Source organism: Pristis pectinata, chromosome 5 (genome assembly GCF_009764475.1).
Source record: "Pristis pectinata isolate sPriPec2 chromosome 5, sPriPec2.1.pri, whole genome shotgun sequence".
Lineage (NCBI taxonomy): Eukaryota > Metazoa > Chordata > Chondrichthyes > Rhinopristiformes > Pristidae > Pristis > Pristis pectinata.
In genome coordinates this window covers 62,352,280-62,376,523 of record NC_067409.1, presented here as the reverse complement: position 1 = coordinate 62,376,523, position 24,244 = coordinate 62,352,280, and the positions used below count along the sequence as shown (strand labels likewise).

The window sequence follows — 24,244 nt, the reverse complement described above, 5'->3', positions numbered from 1 at the left end:
TGAATGAGTGTTGTATAATTCTGTGAAAGTCTGTGGCTTTGAAAACTTCTTGCAATCATTCAAAGACCAACCTTTTTCCTCTTATCCCTCTCTCTCAAACAGTACACGTGCTATTAAACCTGAAAACACAACCTCTTTTACCATTTGTTCTCTGCTTTCAGTATTCATTCCCTCATTCTTTTCTTTAATTCCCTTTCACTTCTCATTCCCAATTTCTCACCCATCTCTTCTGTGATTATTTCTTTGTGGGTAGAAGGTGATCCCTTGTACTGGAGATCTCAGTGAACCAGAGTGATGCATCTTACCAATATGGTCAGAGGGTAGGTCCAAACCTTTCCTGGTGTGGGGGGGCTGTTACTACAGGAGTAAGAGAGTGGGACCGAAAAGAAAAACTACAAGAAGCAGAAATGAAAACGCATAGCATTGTGCGGAGCAGAGAAGACTGTGCCAGTGAATCAACCTGAACCCAACTGAATGAGCAGAGGCGGGCTTCTCCAACAGAATCATTGGATCATTTATTTTCAAGGACCCGATGCTGTATTGGCAAGTTGGATTTTAAAGTTGCAAGTTTACAAAAGAATAACAAGGTTTTGTGGTGCCCAGAAATAGAAAATTAAATTGAAAGAAAGACTTTGAAGTTAAGTTATTGCAAAAACTGTGACCTGTACTAAAAATTAGTAAATGACTTTAAATATTTCCTGTCCGGTCTGTAATTTAACAATTTAACCTGCCTGATTTTTTTCTGGATACTAGTTCCCATGAAAGGCAGGATCACACTTTTATTAATTTCTTATTTGAACTGAAACCTCTTTGGCTATGTACTTTGTTTGCATAGCTGAGTGTAATTGTGACCAGTACATTGTGTTTCATTGTTTTGGATCTGCCTCTTCTGTTTTGTTTCCTCATTAAGTGCAGCACCAAGGATGCTAACATCTGTGGCAGTGAATAGAAAGGGGAAACAAAATATCCACCTTGACATAAAGGCAGTTTACACTTAATGCACTTAATAAGAAAAAAGTGGTCTATATTTTACCAAATGTTTATATTCTTTTTGATCTTGATTGAACTAGCCATATGATTAGTAATAGTTTTATATTTGGAGGTAATCTGTCTAGAATTATTAGTTATAATTTATACTTCCAAGCTGCGGTGAGTTCTCAAATCAGATGAATGTTTGGATATAAATGCTGCTGGATTTGTAGTCCAGTCAGTCTTGCCTGTTCAGTTCAGTTCAGTCTTGCCTGTTAACTGCAGCGATGGGACACAAACTGAAGAAAAATCTGGTCATAGAGGAATCTTGGGACGTTTCTCCGTGTTAAAAGCAAATGTAATTTAGTTAGTGTTGGTCGTGACTCCAGATGATTTTGATTTGATCAGGAATAATTTAGTACTTAACAGCCTCTTACATGCACTGAGTATATGTGGGAAGGTAAAATAAATTACGTAAATTAATATGCTGCATTCGTGTGTGTTTGCTTTAGAGATCCCTGCCTGTACCATGCTACATATTGTAACCTCGAAGCAGCCATTTATATTAACCCCTGAAGGATGGTGCAACAAGCATGTTTGTTTTCATATTGTTATGCTCTGTAACCTGCAGCGCTTCCGTCATTAGGGATGACTGTGCGAGTGAGTCAACTATTTATCCACCTGCCAAACCCCTGTTTTCACTGCTGAACAGCTTTATTAAAATATGCCTCTGAGTTTTACTCTGGGGAATTTTTGGGTTTTCTAACTGAAATGTGTGAGGAGAAACAACAACATCATGTAAAGCACCTCTTATCCTGACTGCAGCATAAAGGGAGAAGAATGCACAATGAACAAAAGGAAATGTTACAAAATGTTATCAAAGCTTGGTCAAGGACTTGAACTTGATGACAGTCTTAAAGAGGGAGAGAGAGGGGCAGGAGGATTTAAGAAGGAATTCCAGGGCATGCAACCTAAAGGCACTGATGCCATGGTGAAAGAAGCTCAAAGTGCACAAGGTGTAGAGTTGGGGGGGGGGGGGGGGGGGCGGGGATGGGGATGCTTGTTGTATGGCCACAAGGGGGTTACAGGTATTGAGAGGGATGAAGCATGAAGGTATTTACATTGAGGATGGGGAATTCAGAGATGATAAAGAACTGAGGACCAACACAAAAACATGAAGATAGGATATTGTGCAAGTGGAGCTTGGTGAAGGACAAGGTAAGTGCAACAGAGTTCTAAAAAGGCTTTTGCAGAGGATGGAGAGCGGGAGGGTGGACTGGCGAACCTTGCGGTAAAACAAATGACATGGCATCATTTCGGTGGTAGATGCTACTAAGTTGGGTTGGAGGATGAGTTTAAAAGTCAGGAAGTCATGTCGCAGCTGTATAAAAATGTGCTTAGGCCATGTTTGGAGTACTGTGTGCAATTCTGGTCGCCGCATTACAGGGAAGATGTGAAGATTTTGGTGAGGGTGCAGAAGAGGCTCACCAGGATGTTGCCTGGATTAGAGGACATGTGCTATAAGGAGAGGTTGGACAAACTTGAGTTGTTTTCTCTGGAGCATCGGAGGCTGAGGGGATTCCCGATAGAGGTTTATAAAATCATTAAAGGCATTGATTGGGTAGATAGTCAGAATCTTTTCCCCAAGGTAGACATGTCAAATATTAAAGAACATAGCTTTAAGATGAGAGGAGAAAAATTTAAAGGAGATGTACGAGTTAAGTTTTTTTACACAGAGTGGTATGTGCCTGGAATGCTCTGCCAGGGTTGGTGGTGGAAGCAGATATGATAGTGGCATTTAAGAGACATTTAGACAGGCACATGAACATGTAGGAAACAGGATCATGTGGAGACAAATTGGTTTAGTTTAATTTGGCATCATGGTTAGCACTGACATTGTGGGCCGAAGGGCCTTTTCCTGTGCCGTACTGTTTTATGGTCTATGTTCCAAATAAAACCTTTTGTTGAAGCCAAGACATTACATAAATGTTTGATAACCAGAAGGGAGATGGTGGTGAGAGAACTGTATTGGCCCACCTTCAATCTCCGTTTCCTCTCTAAGGCCCTTGAACACATTATCACCTCCCAAACATCTTATCCACCACTCCTTGTTTGAATGCCTCTAATCAAGTTTCTGCCCCCTCAACATGACTGAAGAAGTTCAGATCAAAGTCACCCTTTGTGATTGTCACTTAGATAGTCCATCCTTCCTTGTTATTCTTGATGTGACTGCAGCAACTTCCTCCTACCCTCTACACCTTGCCACCACTGCAGGGCAGGCTGAAACTGTATTTGCTTGCCTTAATTTTCATCTCTCCAGCTGTGGCCAGAGAATCAATAGCAGTGGCACCCTTTGTGTGCCAGCTTGTTACTTCTGAAAATACCATTTTGAATTTCTCCATCTCACCACCTCCCTTCCCTCCTCATGGTCTTTAAACCTCCTTTGACCAAATTATGGCATTTTCCCAATTGAACCATGCTTCGATTTTGTTTTGTTTGAAATGCTGCAGTGTAATGCCTTGAGATAATTTTGCTACATTAGAAGTGCTATATAAATGGAAGTTGTTGTTGTCCATGCCAAGTATTGTATCGTTATTTCTCTTCCCACATCAGAGGATTTAGATTGCTCCGAAAATTTGCTGTAAATCTTAAGATGCTGTTGGTATGGTTTCAGGGAAAGAGCATTGCCACTGATCAAGATCTATCCCCTCCAATTTAAACCCTAAATATTGTTCATTTTAACTGAACACTGTTTTGACTGCTCTTGTGAGTGTCCACATGAGCTGCTTCTCAACATTGGAAGCTGTGACTTCTGACCTTGGACAATACCAAATTGCTTCATACACATATTTATAAATATAGAGATTTTGCATCATATTCTGTGACACTTACCAAGATCTTTATAAAACATTGTTGCATATGTAAGGTTAGATAAATTACAAACAACTGTGAGTGTTTTTCTGACCTATCAATGATAAAAGGCACACTCAGGCCAAACCATTTATTTAACTGGTCTGTTATTCATTCTAAATATACACACTTCTCTTGTTGTGCAACAAGGATAATAAAATCATGACTATTTAAGTAATGAATTCTAAATATTTTGCAATGAGACTTTGGCAGCAGTTGTTTGTATAGAAACATAAATCTCAGCAAAATAAACCATTTTGCTATGCACCGAAACTGTTTAAAATTGTATGTTTGTGAACATTTGATTGTCCAGTTGTTTACTGGTGTGTTATCCTAAATGAGTGAGCTGTTATATTTAGCCATTACTCTCTTGTATATCACCATTGGCTTATCCATGTCTAATTAAGCCTCCATTTGAAGCAGTGTCAATGGGATCCAAACAAACTGAACCGTGTTTGGCAACATCACCTTAAAGTAACCAGCACAAAGCCTGAGTGATGGCAGATACAGAGCAAAGCCACTCTTTTGGACCTCTTTGAAAACATGTAATGGTCTGCCAAGGCACTCTTTCACATTCTCTTTTTTTTTCCCACTCATTTCAGTGGCTTTTCATGGCCTCTCTCTAAAAATCAAGAAGGAACCGCAGAGTCCCTGTTCTGAGCTGAGCACTGCCTGCAGCCATGAGCAACCTTTCAAGTTCAGCTATGGGGAAAAGTGCCTGTATAATGTCAGGTAAGATGAGTTCACTGGTGTTCCCAGTTGTTTATATATGACTTATTTCCTTACAGAGGGATCATAATACAAGGGGCATAGCTTGAAAATAACTCATAGAATGATTAGCAGGGAGGGGAGGAAAATGCTTTCACCCAGAGTGTGGCAGGAGTTTGGAATTCACAACCGTGAGAGGGAGGTAGAGGCAGAAACTCTCATCATTTAAGCAACACTTGCACATGTACTGGAAGTGTTGGAACCTGCAGAACTATGGACTGAGTGCTTGAAAGTGGGATTAGGCTAGGTGGCTCTTCTTTGGTTGGCACTTAAGGTGGGCCGAATATCCTCCTTATCTGTCATAAATGTTCTATGGTTATTTATATCTGTGCTTCAAGCAACATAAACTGCTCATAACAGAACATTTAATACATATTTGTTTTAAAAATGCACTCCCATTTCTTCCATAGTTAACCCAGTGTGTTCGCTGCTGTACTAGACTGGAAGGGGGGGTACAGGTTAGGAAATCGTGGGCATGCTATGTTGGCACTGGAAGCGTGGCGACACTTGCGGGCTGCCCCCCCCTCCCCCAGAACACTCTACGCAAAACATGCATTTCACTGTGTGTTTCGATGTACATGTGACTAATAAAGAAATCTTGCCTTGTCTTGTATGATATGCCACTATTGTCTGAAGGCTTCTGATGATAGTTTTGTCTTGTGTGCTGCAAATATCACTTTCATAGTATGAGGGATCTAAAGTGGTTGAAGTAAAGGTGAACTCTTGTCTTCCTGTCACATTTATGGGTTGAGCTGAGTTTTATTTGTCCTGTACAGTAAATTCACCTTACATTCATGCCATTGATTCTTAGTTCATTTGATTCCTGTTTCTCTCTTAAGGTTACAATTTCTATCAGAACAGTTTCTTCTACCTTAAAGTTGATGGATATTTTGAACACTAGTTGGAAGCAATTGTAGCTGGGCAGAGTATTGCTTGATCTGGCTGCGACTAAAGGATTATGGCCCAGAGAATTTTCTGCACTTTTTTTTGATGTTAAGACAGCATTGTGATTCATTCTAATGCTGCTTGTGACAGTCACATAAAGAAAGAGTAGTTCAATTGTGTTGCTCACAGACTAGCGCTGTCAGTTTTCCCTGTGTAACACTGCGTTCAAACTAACATTGTCAGTTTCAATGTGATGTTCCCTATTGATGTGCTGTGAGTTCTTGCACTTCTCCGTGTGTGTAGCCCAGCAGATGCAATCTCTGCAGACTGCTCTTAAAGAGAAATGCCACAGTACAAGCGGCCCTCTTCCAGCTACAGGACAAGATTTGCAACTAAATGAATGATGGGAGGGGAATTGGAGAGTGTTCCCTGTGGACCAAAGGGACTTGGAGAGGTTGCCGATGAATGATGCAGGAAGCATGCTCTTCGGAGACCCTCTGGGGCTACAGTTATGTGCTCCTGGCAACGTTGCCAGGTGGGTCTCTGTAAAGATAAGAATCAGGTCTCTGAATGCCTGAACCTTGTGAGGCCCTGTGATGCAGGCAAGTGCCTGCTCTGCCTGCATATGTAGGCTGAAGAGAAAGTAGGTGAAGCCTTTTTGCTTTGAGTATGGCATTTAAGTGATCTCCCTTATACAGCAGTGGGGTGCAAACTCTGAGATGTGGCAGTAGCAGCTTGGAACGTTCTCAGACTTGAAAGTTGAGAGTAACTGTGTCTTTGACCTCCATGAGGAAAGCAGTCATGTGGGAAGCTGTACACAGATCTCAAGTGAGATCAAAAGTGCAGTTTGAGTGTTGGCCCTTTAAACAGCACTGTTCCTGAAGAAATAGAGTGTGTCAAACCTGGTTGTTCTTTGATTAAGTAAGAACTGTAATTTTACAGATAAGCAAGGTTGAAAATCTCACTGTGGAAGAATTTTGCATGTTGCACTACCAACAATGCCATTTGGGGAGGTTTTAAACTGGGGGAAAAATGAGCTAAGGAGAAAGAATATCCCTCAGAAAATAAGAAAGCTAGTTTCCTGTCTGGCATCCAGAATTGTGCACAGCATTGCCCTACTCCAGCTTAACCCATTTTTCAACAGCAGAGCATCATCCTTTTTTGGAGTTAAGTGAATGAATTTCTGAAAATCAAAAATAAAACTGCAGATGCTGGAAATCTAAAACAAAAAACACTCGAAACACTCAGCAGGTCAAGCCACATCTGTGGGAAGAGGAGTAGAGTCAACACTTCACTCTGAAATTTCTGAACTCAGGAATTGTAGCTCTGAATGAAGTTCTGACCCTTTAGGATAAGGCGAGCTAGTGCAGTAACTTTCTTGAATTGGTTCAGCAGATTTTATCCAATCTTGTACTGGAGATATAACAAAGCACTTGGTAAATCTCTGCTGTGTGTTAAATTCCCAGCAAAGAACTGATACTGCAACCAAAAATAAACAGATCTCAATGTTTTAAACTGGTATCAGCAAAATCCTAGCTTTTCTTGGTTCTCCCAAATGGACATTGATACAGAGAATTCCCTGATTGTTTCTGTCTCTGTAAATCGAGATGTTTCAGAACATCAGCATGCTTACATCATACTTCAAAGTAGGGCCACAATTCCTGTCATTTAGTGCAGGAGCATATCCCAATATTGGATTTACAATCAAGGCTGTGCAGTATGTGTGCTTTTATCTTTTGTGCCTAAAATGTACCAGCAATGAATGAAACAGCAGGTCTTCGTTCAGGAATAAAAATACAAAATGCTGGAAATGCTCAGCAGGTCAGGCAGCATCTGTGGAAAGAGAAACAGAGTCAATGTTTCAGGTCGAAGACCCTTCGTCAGATCGTTCTAATGAATGGTCTCTGACCTGAAACGGTAACTCTGTTCCTCTACCCGCAGACGCAGCCTGACCTGCTGAGCATTTCCAACATTTTCTATTTTTTATTTTAGATTTCCAGCAGCTGCAGTTTTCTTTTGATTTTCACCCTCTTTTACTAATTGCTGAGCAAGGGGACTGCTCCACCTTGTGTTTCCTGCTCCATCTGGGAAAGGAAATTACTTATTTAGATCCTTTTCTCTCCAACTAATCCAATGTTGAAAACAAGGTAATGTTTATTAGATGACAGTGCAGTGAGAAATGCATTTTGACTAGTTATCTCTTGTTACATTGTGGGCTTCCTTCTGTTTTCTCAGTGCCTACGACCAGAAGCCACCTGCTGGATTGAAACCCTCTAACCCGCCAACCCCATCCAGCACACCAGTGTCCCCCTTGCACCATGGGTCACCTAATCCTGCAGCAACTCCCAAACCGGACAGAAGTTTTCCAGCTCATCTGCCTGCCACCCAGCCCATTCCAGAGAATGCCTACCCAATGGATCCGAGGTTAGCAAGTACACTTGGACATTTTCTATACTTACTTTGCTATGGTAAAAATTTCCTGACTCTATCCATGATTGTCCTCTTAAAAATTAACCAGAAAGTGGCAAAACCTAAATTAGCAACAAACAAGAATTCTATGTTAATATACTGGTCTTCTTGCAGAGGTATGATCATATATTGGTGGGGTTTGGTTACTTTCTGCATTTAAAGCTGCTCTCAGCACAAAGATAATGGATACAAAACTGGTCTGGAATATAGCTAGAAATAACAACAGGCCTCGGGCAGTAATATAACACAGACAATTGTGATGGCTTTACGCTACTAGGATTTTCTTTTTCATTGAGTTCAATGAAATGGAAATCAAGTTTGTCTTGCAATGAACAACCAATTTATTCTCACCCGATTTGTGGTGTATCCCAAGACAAGCTTCATCCCAGCCTTTCCAGGTTATTGGTAAGTTCACTTCTTAGTCTCCATTACTAAAACATATGGCTTTATGTTCATTCTTTACATTATTACCTCAGCTCGCACTAGTTTTCTTGTATATAAGTGGGTAATGGATATGCAAGACTGCTGGCAAGACACTAGCCTAACCAAAGAGTTCAGATGTTGCTATGAGTTTAGAAGGCCAAATCGGCATAGGTTATAACTTAGTCCAACCTGCAAAAATATATTACTGCCTGGAATGATTTAGTGGTATCTGTTTCTTAAACTTTATGTAATGGTAGCTTTTCCAGATACCCAATAAACTCTCTTAGAGTGAAGGACTCCTTGCTGGGAGAGCAAATTCTTGATATCTACTCTTTAGGTTGGCTTCAATCCACTTGGGGTTCTTGTCCATTCAGGTAGTGCATCACAATGTGAACACTGCGAAATATGGTTTTGTACCATCCATGTGTGATGACACTGATGCATTACCTTTCAGTTCACTTCTGAGAACTTATTGTAGTCATGTATTAAGCAATGTAACAAAACTTTCAGTGAGAGAAAGGCTGTTTGTCCTTCAAATCAGCTCCAGCCAAAGTACATGTATAATTATTCTCTTCTACGTATCCCTTCCTCTTCCCATTACAGGTTTATTTCAATGATCTCAAGCCCACATTTCTGAAAAATTAAGAAATGCTTTTCAAATCAGTCCAACCTTCAAACTACCTTTGCACATACATAAAAATCACTTTGTAAAAAAACATTTTACTTTGAAACTGATTCTAAATTACTTGAGCTTCTACTTTGCCTCCCAATGATCCAAATATAAAATTGCAGGAGAAAATGTAATAGTGACATAATAGGTTTGAGTTAAACAAAAATTGTCCTCAAAAAATCCGTTACTCTATTAAAGAAGCCTTTTTCATCTGTCAAGTCCTACAGTAGATATGCACAATCGCAGAGGGCTGCAGAATTGCCCTTCTCTTAGAGATATGCATTTAAAGATATGCTTGTACAAAGCAGCATACTTTTCATGCTGTTAGAAAAGGAAGTACACACGTTCCTATCAGCACTGTTAAAGTCCTGTTTCTTTAATAGTGTCTCATCACCTTATCCCCTGATCTTACTTTCAGCTTACATTCAATGTTGTTTAATATGTTGGCTAATTCACACAAATGCTCATCTTTAACAGTGTAAAGAATACTGGATTGCTGAGGAATGTGATAGAGTGCACTTTAGTTTTCACTAAACTTTCCTGTTTTATGTCACTTGCAGATTCCGGCGCCAGCTCTCCGAGCCGTGCCATTCATTCCCACCTCCTCATGGACTGCCCAGGGAAGGTCGTCCGATGTACCAGAGGCAGTTGTCTGAGCCCAACATCCCCTTCCCCCCTCAGGGGTTCAAACAGGAATACCATGATCCAGTCTATGAACATGCCACTATGATTAGTGGTCCAACAAACCAGAGTTTTCCACAGCCCATGATGATTAAGCAAGAACCACGGGATTATGCATATGATTCAGGTTAGTGGTGTTGAGGTACAAATGCACAAAACAGAATCCAAAGTAACAGCAGCAGTGAGGGGAAATATCTTCAGCTGGAGTTTATTGAATAACTGGCTTCTATGATTACACTGAAGGGACTGCTACCAGTCATTTTCAGTCCCAGTGGAGCCTCAGCCTGAATCCATTATCTGATGTGTTAGCATTAGAAAAGTGCTTTGGGCTCACATTTCCACCTCTGCCTGTGTGAAAATGGCCAGAGAAATTGTGGTTATTAAAGATAAATCCATTCATTACCAAGGTTGTTTGCTTTGTCACTGTTGCGGTGCTGTTCAGAGGAAGGTCTTACTCTGAGCTGTTTTCTCCCAATTCTTCATCTTCACTGTTATGTTTGCTTAAAGGGCATGTCTCACAGACAACATCTTACTACAAAAAATAAGATTCCCAAAAAGGATTTAGTTTCAGCTGTTGTTTATGATTGTGTCTTTGGCATTGTTGCTTATATTTTTAAACAAAACCTGCAGGTATTAATGTATGCAAATATCCTTCCATTGATTAGTTTATCACATATTAAAAGTCTTAAGTAAAGTGAACAGTGTCACATAACTCCTGCAACGCCTTTTGCATCATACATCATGTTATTTTTCTCCATTGTTACCACAGAAAACTAGTCATAGGAAGCTGATTGGCCTTAGCAGTTTATAAAAAAAAACTAGTTATATGGATTTAGTCATTTAAACCCTGGTTTTAAAGGTGCATATTGAAGTTTCATTTGCATTTGTTACTATAAGTCTTGCAAGGCGCTTCACTGACAATGATTTATGGAAAATACAAAACGTTTACAATTGAACAGGGCAGATGTAGATATGATGTTCCCTTTGGTTGGGGTATCTAGAACCAGGGGTTTGTTACAAAATAAGGGGCTGGATATGCAGGACTGAGTGGAGAAGAAATTTCACCCAGAGGGTAGTAATCTTTGGAATTCTCTGCTCAAGAGGGCTGTGGAGGTTCAGTTGCTGAGCGTATTCAAGATAGAATGAATAATTTTTGTTTAGCGAAATAAGAGATATGGGGTTAGTGAAAGACTTTGGGTGCTGAGGCAAATGATTAGCTATGATCTTATTGAATGGCAGTGAAGGCACGATAGGCTGAATGACCTACTCCCACTTTTGTCTGTTACGTTCTTATTAGTTTTTGGAAGTGCAGTCACTTTCAGTGTAGGGAAATGCGGTAACCAAGATGAGCACATCTACATTGCACGAAGAGCAATGAATTGTGCCCATATTTGTAGGTTTCAGCAGTGTTCTTCATCTTAAATGGTCTTTGGCTGACATTGGTTCTGACAATGCAACACTACCTGAATACTGTCTTGAAGTATTAGTTTAGATTGTGTGCTCAAGCCCTTGGAATGAGTTAACACTCCTTATTTTACTGATTCAGAGAAGACAGTGGTTCTACTGAATTAATATAAACATGATTAATTTTAGTCATTGGTGCACAATAATTTTAATTATTATCATCAAAATATTGATAATTGACAAAAAGGAATATAGATTTGATACATCAATATAATTTTTACTTCTTAAGTCTCACTGTTTTGTCGGGGGGAATGGTTAGTGTGGGACGGAATGATTAGATTGATCTTAGAGTAGGTTAAAAGGTGGGCACAACATCGTGGGCCAAAGTGCCTGTACTGTGCTGTAATGTTCTATGTTTTATGTAGAACGTATGTTCTATGTTCTATATAAGACATAGAACATTATAGCAATTTACAAATGTATACTTTTAAAGTGCCCAAGGTTTCCCATTAGATTCACAATTTGATAGAAATCTGCTCTTTTGTATAATTTGATTTGTCAATGTGATTCACAATCGCCAGTCATTGATCTAGGTAATATTTTTCATTGATTACTATTCCTTGCTAATACAGTATGCCTATGATTGATCCTATAGTCAGCAGCTGGCATCCTGCAACAATTGCATACTTAGTTTCACTGCTCTTAACTTGATTACCATCCCTATAGTCTCTGTTCCCCATGTTAACCAAGGGTCTTAACCTCTACACAGATGTGCATTTTTCCATTCAGGGCTCACTGGAACTATTAAGAACCCCTCATTAACCGGAATGGAAATATCCTCTGGGCACAAGATACTGACACACCCACATCTGGCTCAATCCTGGTCTAGCATCTGGCCTTGCCTTTCCCCTGGTCTGCTCCATTTCCCATAACTGACACTCCCAAATGAGAACAAGCCTAATGAAATACACACACACACCACCACCCTCCCCCCCCCCCCCACACACACACACACACACAATCTGGTCATGATGTCAGTTTAGGAAAATAACCCACAAAAAGATAGTATCTTTGAATAAAATCTGTTTTTAAAACAATTGTGGTCAATTCACTCTGATGTAAAATCACAAAGGGCTCTAAATTTAAGCTGCCAGCAATTGTTTTAGGTGCAATGGCAAACTTTGTCTGCAAATCTATGGCCACATTTAAAAGTGATCTCACTTTAGCAGACTATATATCATGATTGCACAGGCTTCTGTTAGGAAAAAAAGCATAGGTCCCAGTATATGTTCTCAATGTTTCAAAGTAATTGGACTTCAAAGATAAATTCATTTGATGTTAAGTTTGTTCCCTGAAAAGTCTCATTTTTTTTTCCCAGGAATGCAATGTTGCAGTGCTGAGTAGGGCTTTATACATCGATACATGAGAGAATTTATTTGTGCGATGTACCCTTAAGACTGATGTGTACAAATATATATTCTCAGTTTAAATGATCAAAAATCACAGCTACAACAGCATTCAACAGCATTCTGAGTTCAGCACATGTCAACAGTATAATCCGGATTTATTCTCCTATTACAGTGTTAGGAGGTCAAATGGGCTCTGGCTGTCTTCCTAAGCCAGTAATGGAAGGCTGAAGCCCACATTAGACCAATCCCATCATCTTTACTCAGGAGTGATTGATTCAATCTATCCCCTTGGGGCCTCAACATATAAGCCAAGCTCAAGCATGAATGGAGCAAGTGAGCATTAAGTTTCATTCAGAAAATGGAGGAAAGGAAAGACTAGAATTCCCAGTTAGACAGGGCAGGGTGTACAATTTTAGCAGCTGCTTCCTTTGCCAGATTACTTGATATGAACATTACTGCAGCAGGCATGCCCAGTGTAAAGTGACACCAGTCCTCTGCTTTTGTGCACAACCAAAGTCCAGTGAATGAGGATGTCCCATTCACATTGTGCAGAGATAACAGGAACTGACTGGTCTGAATTCCATTCAAATACTTCTTCCAACTCCCCATCATTGTTGTGAGATTCAAGTTACTGATGCAAGTTATGTGGAGGGAAAAAGAGCAGCCCCACACAGTAATGCAGGGAATTCATTTACAAGGTCACAATGCAGTCTCTTAAATCCCTAATTTCTGACACATCGGCAAGGCAGGCCCACTAATCTGTCATTTCTCTGGCGGAACAGAAAACCTCACTGTAGTATGCAAGGCCTAAGATAAAAATCAAAGTTGTCCAAAGATTCCAAACAGTTGCAAAACAATTGAATATGAATCGTTAACTGCTCAGTTGTAAACTGAAAAATTTTGCAGGGAAGAACCCCGTAAAATCATTTTCTCATAATAGGTAAAAGAGGTCAAGGAGCTGCAAAACAAATTGTAGAGCTAGAGCTTCCTGATATCCTAATGGTTGGAGGTGATTTGCGGAGTGAAAGAAGCTTTGTGCAGATTGCCAGTGCACAGATTCTGATACAGAGAGACTTGATGGAGAATAAGAAATAGACTAAGTGGATATATTAGCTGATAAGGGTGAGTAACCTAGGAAGCAGTAACTACAGTATGATCAGGGTTGAGATCCAACTAGAAAGTAGAAATGTCAGTACAAAAATCATAACATGATGGCTAGATGGAAGAAGGAAAAGGAAGTGAAGAGATGTGGAAAAAAGGGGATTAAGCTGGTTCAATCACATAGGTAGACGAACAGGTTGGGCCAAATCATTCCATTAATCTGCTGTATATGTTGCTGCAAAATCAAGATAAGACTAAAATATCTGTTCAAAACAAAATTTTGGAAATCGTAACTAAATTAAGCTCTGAGATCTTTTATTTTGCTTGAATTGTATACATTCCAAGTACAATTCAAACAAAATAAAGGCCAAGGAAAAATGCAAGAGTCTCAATCCTAGCTGAAAAGATAAAGTAATAAGCTGATTCAGACTGATCAGAGATTCAAAGGTACAACTAAGGTGATTGTAAATTGTATATGCACAGTTTACATATTAATGTCACATTAGAAATTTAATTTGGTGTCAGGATACAATTTAGTTTGAGTAAAGTCCTGAAGATTCAGGACCTGCCTGAAGTGTAAAGTTACTCTGCACCATCTATTAATTATTGATTCTTGTGAACAGACTGTATAAGAAAATAAAGTGTTCAGATGCTGTAAAGGAATAATGTACAGGCAGTCCCCAGCTTATGTAAGGGTTCTGTTCCTGAGAACTGTCTGTAAGCCGATTTCACCATAAGTTTAGAAACGTCCGTTTTCGATAGCTACTGATATTGTATCGCTCGACATACATTTGCTAGAATTCCTTCACTTCATTGAATAATCACTCTAACACTACCCATAATTAAACTAATGGAATATATATTGTATCCAGTCATTAATGAATACGATGAAAAGTTTATTATCGTTTTGAAAAATGCTGTGAAGATGCATGGGAAATTTTGCCTAAAGTTAGATTTCCACAAATCAGGTCATCCCTAACCCAGGGAGCATCTAAACTGGGAACCACACCCTCTAGGGATTTTGTCTCCTTAAATGGTCAGTAGTTTGTAACTTCAACATCTGGGAGACCTAACCAGCCTGTACCCTTTCCTTCTGGACCTGCAAATTAATTTTCCCTCAAGTGCCTATCCAGTTTCCTTTTGAAAGCCCTGATTGATTCTGTTTCCAGCACGCCTACACACCAATGAATTCCAGATTGTAACTGTTATCTGTATAAAAAATGTTTTCCTCGCGTCTCCAGTAACTTGTGCCCATCATTTTGAATTTGTGTCCCCTGAATCATGAGCTCTGTATTTACCCCATCTGAACTTGTCCTGATTTTGTATGCACCTAAGATACTCATTTTCCCACTAAATACTGTTTCATGTTTCTCTGTGCAACAGACCAGAGTATAGCCTGTCTGTATCGCTTCACTGACTTTTTCATTGTTCATCAGTTTACCACAATACCGATTTTAGTATCATTAATACATTTTGACATGTCATTGTAGTCATAGAATTATACAACACAGAACAGGCCCTTTGGCCCAGGTCTTCCATGCTGAACATGATGCATACCTGAGCTAGTCCCATTTGCCTGCTTTTGACCCATTTCCCTCTAAACCTTTCCTATCCATGTACCTATCCAAATGTCATAGGTTCTTACAGAACAGAAATGGGCCCTTTGGACCAACTCGCCCTTGCCAACCAAGATGCCGTAAGCTAGTCCCATTTGCCTGCATTTGACCCATATCCCTCTAAGCTTTTCATATTCATGTACCTGTCCAAATATCGTAGAGTCTTACAGCACAGAAACAGGCCTTTCAGCCCAACTCACCCATGCCAACCAAGATAGTCATCAAAGCTAATCCTATTTGCCCACATTTGGCCCATATCCCTCTGAACCTTTCCTACCCGTGTACCTATCTAAATGTCTTTTAAATGTTGCTATTGTTCCTGCCTCAATTACTTCCCCTGGCACCTCATTCTATAAATATATAACCACCCTCTGTGTGAAGAAGTTGCTGCTCAGGTTCCTATTAAATCTCTCTTTTCTCACCTTAAACCTATGCCCTCTGGTTCTTGATTCCCCAACCCTGGGAAAAATATTGTGCGCACTCACCCTATGTATGCCCCTCATGATTTTATATACCTCTATAAGATCACCCTCAATCTCCTACACTCCAAGGAAAAAACTCTCTTAGCCTGCTCAATCTTTCCCTGTAACCCGGTCCCCATATTCGTAAGTCTTTTCTGCACTCTTTCCAGCTTAATAGCATCTTACCCACAACAGGGTGACAACGCAACATAACATCTCAACTTCTATACTTAATGCCCTGACTGATGAAGGCCAGAGTGCCAAAAGCTTTCTTCACCACCCTGTCTACCTGTGACACCATCTTTAGGGAATTATGTACCTGTACTCCTAGGTCTCTCTGTTCCCCAGGGCCCTATCGTTCAAGTCCTACCCTGGTTTGACTTCCCAAAATGCAACACCTTGAACATCTGAATTAAACTCTGCCATTCCTTAGCCCATTTTCCCAACTGACCAAGATCCTGCTGTAATTCTTGATAACCTTCTTCACTGTCTACAACACCACAGTCTTAATTCCCCAACTCTGGGAAAAAGACTGACCATCCACCTTATCTATGTCACTAATGATTTTATACACCTCCATAAGCTCGCCCCTCAGCCTCCTTCACTCCAGGGAAAACAGTCCCAATCTATACAGTCTCTCCTTATAGCTAAAGCTCTCCAGTCCCAGTAACATCCTCGTGAACCTTTGCTGCACTTTAACCTAATCATATCCTTCCTATATAATGGTGACCAGAACTGCACACAATACTCCAAGTGCAATCTCTCCAATTTCTTGTATAGCTGTAACATGATATCCTAATTCTTGTACTCAGTGCCCTGACCCATGAAGGCAAGCGTGCTGAATGCCTTCTTCACCACCCTAACTTTCATGGAAATATATACTTGTGCTCCTCGGTCTCTCTGTTCTACAACACTCCCCAGGGCCCTGCCATTCACTGTGTATGTCCTGCCCTGGTTTAACTTCCCAAAGTGTATCACTTCACACATGTCTAAGTTAAATTTCATCTGCCATTCCTTTGCCTACTTTCCCAGTTGCTTAGACAACTTTCTTCACTGCCAACTGTATTTTGGTGTCATCCACAAACTTACAAATCACATCACCAACATTCTCATCCAAATCTCATCCAATATATGATAAACAACAGGGCACCCAGCATTGATCCCTGTGGCATGCCATGTCACAGGCTTCCAATATGAAAAGCAACCCTCAAGTACTGTCCTCTGAGTCCGTCCACCAAGCCAATTTTGTGTCCAATTGGCTATCTTACCCTGTCCTCTTTTTGCCCTCCTTATTTCCTTTTTAGGTGTATTCCTATGTCCTTTATGCGACTCAAGGGACTTGCTTGATCCCAGCTGCCTACATATGACATTTGCCTCCTTTTTTGCTGACCAGAGCCTTTAATATCCCTTGTCAAGCAGGGTTCAGTAATCCTGCCAGTCTTCCCCTTCACTCTTGCAGGAACATGTTAGACATGAATTCTCCCCATCTTACTTTTAAAAGCCTCCCACTTGCCAGGTGTCCCTTTACTTGCAAGCAGCCTCTCCCAATCAATCTTTGCAAGTTCCTGTCTAATACCATCAAAATTAACCTTGCCTCATTTCAGGACTTTAACTTGTTGACCAGTCCTATATTTTTCAATAAATATTTTAAAACTAATAGGATTATGGTCACTGGTCCCAAAGTGCTCTCTCACTGACACATCAGTCACTCGTCCAGCATCGTAGAATACGAGGAGGTCGAATGTAGCATCTTCTCTATTAGGGCCATCTACATATTGCTTGGGAAAACTTTCTTGGGCACACTTAACAAATTCTGCCCCATCTAATCCCTTAGCACTAAGGCAGTCCAGGTCAATATAAGGGAAGTTAAAATCACCTACTATTACAATCCTACTATTCCTATTTGCGATCTCCCTACATATTTGTTCCAGTAATTCCCGTGGACTATTTGTTCCTATGTTCAAATCAATTAAATAAATGGAATGAAAAAGAGAGCCCAGCAAAAATGCCTCAAGGTAACCTCTCTGCATCTTCCCAGTTTATTCTGCAATTCTGCATTTAATGCCACATGCCTCAATTTCCAGAAAATTGGTTTGAATGGTTTCTGAATAATCACTTTTGGCTCTGCATTCCCTGCATTATTTAAAAAAAACCTCAGCCATATTAGTTGTTGATCTGCCCCTTCCAGCTACAAGGTGATTGTCTCTGATTAGCTCATCCCTTTCTAAGTACTCACTAATTTGATCCTCTCATATATACTCAAAAGGGATAATCTTACAAAAATCCAATCCTAATGGGGCACTTCTGCCTGTGAGAGAGCACATTTAGAATACACCCTCATGATTTTGTGTCCATTTAAATTCATTGGTGAAAAATCACAGGACATGCATTCAGAAATTCCTCATTTCCACTGATGGGGATGCTTCATGCTGAAACTGTAGTTTCTTTAAAATGATCTCAGAGGAGTTCATGCAGTACCAATACAAACCTGGTTAACATATAGTTATCCGATATCCCTTTCTTGAGCATGGATTATGTGAACATAGAAAATAAGTTTATGAATGTGTACTGCTTCAGATATGAATAGTGTACATAGGAAAATACAGGAAACATGCCAGAAGTTTCTTGATACACAAAGCTGGGAGGGAAGCTGAGGAGCCTGCATTTTATATAAAACCCCTTGTAATCATAAGTTTGACAATTGTACACCCTGATCCTCCTGTGACAAACCTACACCCAAGTTGCTGGAATACTGATTTGAGTGCTCTGTTCATGCTTTAATGATGAATTGGATGCAACACCAATGGTCTCCAAAGTGTAAACTTATTATATGATGTCATTCAGACCTGGCTGTTTTTAGAACGGAAGTTTAAAAGTTGAACTGAAAGGGAGAAATAAGTTTAAATTTAAATTATTAGAGAACGAATCCACTTTAAGAAATGAAAAAGCTTGGATATGCAATAAGGAAAAGATTAGTAAAAGTTAATGGGATCCCTTACAGACTGAGACAAATGAAATTATAATGGGGTATAAGGACATTTGCACAGGAATCCATTTGTGGCTACACAGAAGGAAGCACGAAAAAAAAACCCACACAGGAACAGTGGAAAATAACAGGTCCAGAGAGAATGAGGAGCTGAAAGAAGTCAGCATTAGTAAAATGACAATAATAGGATTGAAAGCCAATAAATCCCCAGAACTAATGTCCTGCATAAGTTTTCAAGGAGGTGGTTGTGGAGACAGTGAATGCACTGGTTGATGCCTTCCAAAGTTCTGCAGAGTCTAGAATTTTTCCCAGAGATTAGAAAGTAGTAACAGATTAGAACAGAGAATAGGATAAACAAGTCATACAATATTATTTTATTATGATAAAGAAGGAGGTCATTTGGGTAATTGTTATGTGCAATCCCATTCCTCATCACTTTCCCTCTAATCTGAACTCCACTCTGATTCTCCAACATCCATTAGGGGCAATTAACAATAGCCAATTAACCTACCAAGCAACAGGTCTTGTGGTAGGAAACCAGTGCACCCAGGGGTAACATAATCACAGGGAGGACACGCAAATTCCACACAGATAGCACTGGAGCTCAGGATCGAACCTGGGTCACTGGAACTGTGAGGCAGTAGTTCTACCTGCTGCACCATTCTGTTGTCTTGAGTCATTCTTGAGTTGGGAGGTTAAGAGGAGTGGGTTACTGCAAGGATTGGTGCTTGGCCCAGCTTTTCACAATCTTTATAAATGATTCAGATGTAAGGGGGTAGGGGAAGAGGGGGCAAGTATAAAGTATTAAATGTTTGTTGATTATACACTCCTGATTTGTGAGGAGGATGCGGAGAGGCTTCAAGGGGATATGAATGGATAAAGTGAATGGTTGAAGACAAGGCAGATGGAATATTGCGTGAGAGAAGTGAAGCCATACACTTTGGTATGGAAAATAGAAAAACAGTGTATTTTTTCTATTGGTGAGAGATTGAAGAACAAATGTGTTCAATGTAACCTGTTAGTCAAGTCAATTTTATTGCCTTGTGCACAAGTATGCTGAGGTACAGGTAAAATGAAAAACTTACAGCAGCATCACAGGCATATGTAGGTACAGACAACACACAATATAAATCATACATAAATTATACAAGACAAGAGAGAAAAAAAGACAAGACAGCGCAATAAAAAAGACGCAATCAGTGACATGTCCATGGTAGTGCATGTACATGTACACAAATCACTGAAAGTTAACATACAGGTACAACAAAAAATTAGGAAGGCAAATGGCGTGTTTGCCTTTCTTGTAAGAGGATGTGAATATAAGAGTAAAGAAAATTGTAGACTCACAGCATGGAAACAGTGGCTCTTCAGCTTATTGTGATGCCCCCAAGTACCTATCTTTACTAATCTCATTTCCCAGCACTTGTCTGTAGCCTTCTATGCCATGGCATTTCAAATGCTCACTTAATTATTCTTAAATATTGTGAAAGAACCTACTCTCTCATGCAATGTGCTCCAGGTTTCAACCACCCCCTCAATAAAAAATTCTTCCTCAACTTCCCTCTAAGGCTCCCACCCTTTCCTTTAAACCCATGCCCTCTGGTTATAGACACCTCTGCTATGGGGGAAAGTTTCTCACTATCTCCCCTATCTATGCACTTCATAATTTTGTATACCTCAATCAGGTCACCCCTTAGCCTTCCTTAATCCAAGGAAAACAAACGCAGCCTATCCAGTCTCCCCTCAAAGCTCTTACATTCTGTGCTCTGGCTCATGAAGGCAAATATCTCATATTCTTTCTTAACCAACTTATCAACCAGTACTGTTGCCTTCAGGGATCCTTGGGCACCTATATCAAAGTCCCTCTGTTCTTCTGTTCCTTAGTACTTCCTAAGGTCCTACTATTCAATGTGTATGTTCTAGTTTTATTAGTCCTCCAAAAATGCATTGGTTGACGTTTTTCGAGATTAAATTCCATGTACCATTTCTTAGCCCATTTTACCAACTCATTAGTATCATTCTGGGGCAGAAGACTACCTTCCTCAGTATAAACAACACCATCAATCTTCATGTCATCTGAAGACTCACTAAACATACCTCCTATATTCACATCCAGATTGTAAATGTATATAACAATCTGCAAGGGTCCCAGCATCGATCCCTCTGGCGTACTACTGGTTACAGGCTTTCAGTCACAGAACCAATCCTTAACCATCACTTTCTGTCTCCTAATACCAATCCTATTTTGGATCCAATTTGCCAAATTGCCAGCATCCCATTGGCTCTTTCTTTTTGGACCAATCTCTATCATGGGACCTTGCCAAAGACCTTAAAGAAATCCATTTAAATTACAGTGACTAGACTACCCCCATCAACAGACGTAGTCGCTTTGAAAAATTCAATCAAATTAGTCAGACAGGATTTCCCTGTAATAAAACCATGCTGACTGCCCACGATCAATCTCTGCCTTCCAATTACAGGTTAATAAGGTTTCTGTTTTTCTTTCCCAATAATGCTACTGATGTTTGACTTCATGGCCTGTAATTACCTGGTTTATCCCTGCTGAACTTCTTGAAGAAAGATATCACATTTGCTGTCTTGCAGTCATTTGGCACCTCTTAGGTGACCAAAGAAGATTTGACAATTTCTCTCAGAGCCCTTGGAATTTCCTCTCCTGCCTCCCACAGCAGCCTGGAATACATCACATTAGGCCCTGGGGTTTATCTTTAAGCCTGCTATGACATCTAATACATCCTCTTTTTCAATTCCACACTTCCCATTTCTGAATTCTCCAGCTACAGTGTCCTTCTCCATAATGAATACATATGAGAACTATTAATTTAAAGCCTCGCCTACATCCTCTGGCTCCATGTGGTTACCCTTTTGCTCACTTGTCTTAACTGCAATTATGTTTGGCCCCAGTAAGACCACACCTGCAATATTGTGTTCAGATCTGGTCTACCTACCTAAGGATGTACTTGCACTGAGGTAGGTGCAAATACGTCCTTAAGTACATCCTTAAGTAGGGAGTGCAACAAAGGTTCACCAGATTGATGTTTGGGTTGAGAGAATTATCTTTTAAGGAGAGACTTAAGCAGACTAATACTTCAGAGCTTAGAAGAATGAGGGTAGTGAATCTTTGGAATTATTCACCCAAGATGGCTGTGGAGGGTCAGTCATTGAGTATATTCAAGACAGAGGTAGGTTTATTTTTCAGCTATTAAGGAAAGCAAGGGGTATGGTTTAATACAGGAAAGTGGCACTGAGATAAAAGATCAGCCATAATCTTATTGGAGCAGATGTGAGGGGCTGAACGGTTTACTCCAACCTCCAGTTCTTAGCTTATGTCCATATATTTATATGGTTAAGTGGACAAGTCTCATATTCCTTGGCAATGCAAACATACAGTTGTGTAAGTAACGCGGTAACATGGCCTTTAGCATCCAGTTTCTGAAGCAGGTTGTGAGAATTAATCATTTCAAACTATGCCTTCCAACTTGTGCATTATCCCTACTTGAACTTGTATCACCACTTCAAAATATCCTGGTCAATATCTTGGAACAGGACTATGGAAGTATTTCCACAGACAGCAACTGTTCAAGAAGGCAACTCACCACCTCAGGGCAGCTGAAGGTAGACAATAAAAACTGGCCTTGCAAGCCATGCCTACATCCTCTGAACGGGCATTTATTAAATGCAGCTTCCAATTCAAAGTGGTCTCTTTTAGATGCTATTTGATCTGATGTTTTCTGAAGAAAACTCAATAGACACTAGCTTTTCACTGGGAGTGTCACATAATGGACACACTAGCCAGAGAACCAAATTCTCTGATCTGCTTCCCATTTATGTGAAAATCTTGGCAACTTTGTCTGTGTGTCTGAATGGATATCATTAGAAATAGTATGTAGGAATTGAATAAATTATGTACTGCTGGTAGCATTGGGGTTCCCAAGTTACAAATCTGAATAAAATGTCAGCTTAACTGTTTAACGAGGTGAGTTTTAGTCGGTGCTGCAGGTTGCACTGGGGGCAAAACCTCTCAGATGCCACTTTAACTTTGTTAATTCTGCCACTCTCACTAAAGTGATAAAAATAGTATTCAAGAAAAATCAACAGCAACACATGCACCAGCAGATATTGCACATGTGGCTCTGTGAAAATGGTTTGTTAGCATATGGTTCCAGCTTGCTATAGATTTCTAACTGTGAAGAATCGGGTGTTGACAGAACAAAGTTAGCAGGTAAAAGAATGAAAAGAAAAGCAAAACTGCAACCAATGAGAGAGGCTGGAGGTGTGAAGTTCACAGAAGGTTAAACCTGCCGGATACCATCATTGTCTCCCTTCAAATCCCAGGAGAGAGGTGGCATTGACCTGTATTCTGGTTATTTATAACATGAAAATGAACCTGGATTACAGACCATAAACAAATGAGGGTCAGCAAAATGTCCTTTGTTTCGCTATTCAAAATAAAATCACGTGTTCTCCATGAACATCAATGTTGAATACTGTAAGAGTGCTTCTAATTGTCCTCTGTAACTTTTGCATGAAATCAGCTTAAACCATGGAGAAATACATAAGCAGTATTTATGCTGCTTGTATGGGACTTTCAATGGATTATCTCTCCAAATCACACTGGCAGACCAAGAATGCGTCAATGGAAATTCAATTTTACAACAGAAAGTAAGCTAAATAAATATTTCTTCATATGACTCTTATCTAATTGTCAGGGTTAAATTATGGTAAACAAATGTTGTAAATATTTTCATATTTGGAAATGAAATAACATAGAGCATAGCATAGGACAGCACAGGAACAGGGCCCTTCTGCTAATCTCGTCTGCCGGCACATGATCCATATCCCTCCATTCCCTGCATATTCATGTGCCTATCTGCAAGCCTCTTGAACACCATTATTGTACTTGCTTCCCCTACCACCCCTGACAGCGCATTCCAGGCACTTACCTCTCTCTGTGTAAAAAAAATTGCCCCACACATCCCCTTTAAACTTACCCACTCTCACCTTGAAACTCTGACCTTTAGTATTTGACATTTCTACCATGGGGAAAAGATCCTGGCTGTCTATCCTATCTACGCCTCTCATAATTTTATCAACTTCTATCAGGTCTCCCCTCAGCCTCTGACACTCCAGAGAAAACAATCCAAGTTTGTCTAACCTCTCCTTATTGCTAATACCCTCCATTCCAGGCAACATCCTGGTGAAACTATTGCACCCTCTCCAAAGTCTCCACATCTTTCTTATAATGTGGTGACCAGAATTGCACACAATACTCCAAGTGTGGCCGAACCAAAATTTTATACAGCTGCGCCATGACTTCTCAACTGTTGAAGGCAAGTATGCTGTATGTCTTCTTTGCCACCCTATCTGCTTGTGTTGCCACTTTCAGCAAGCTGTGGACTTGGACCCCAAGATCCCTCTGTACATCAGTGCTTTCCTCTTACGTCCCAAAGTAAACACCTCACACTTATATCAAT

General features: G+C 40.1%; 1 protein-coding gene across 2 annotated transcripts in view; it reads left to right on the top strand.

The window, feature by feature from the left end:
• etv1 (ETS variant transcription factor 1) overlaps positions 1–24,244 on the top strand; it is a 104,220-nt gene that overhangs the window by 42,150 nt on the left and 37,826 nt on the right. For both annotated transcript variants that reach the window (XM_052015545.1, XM_052015547.1), the window contains 3 exons: positions 4,482–4,611; positions 7,768–7,956; positions 9,655–9,902. In XM_052015545.1, the coding sequence (XP_051871505.1) occupies positions 4,482–4,611; positions 7,768–7,956; positions 9,655–9,902 (567 nt within the window). The remainder of the gene's footprint in view (positions 1–4,481; positions 4,612–7,767; positions 7,957–9,654; positions 9,903–24,244) is intronic.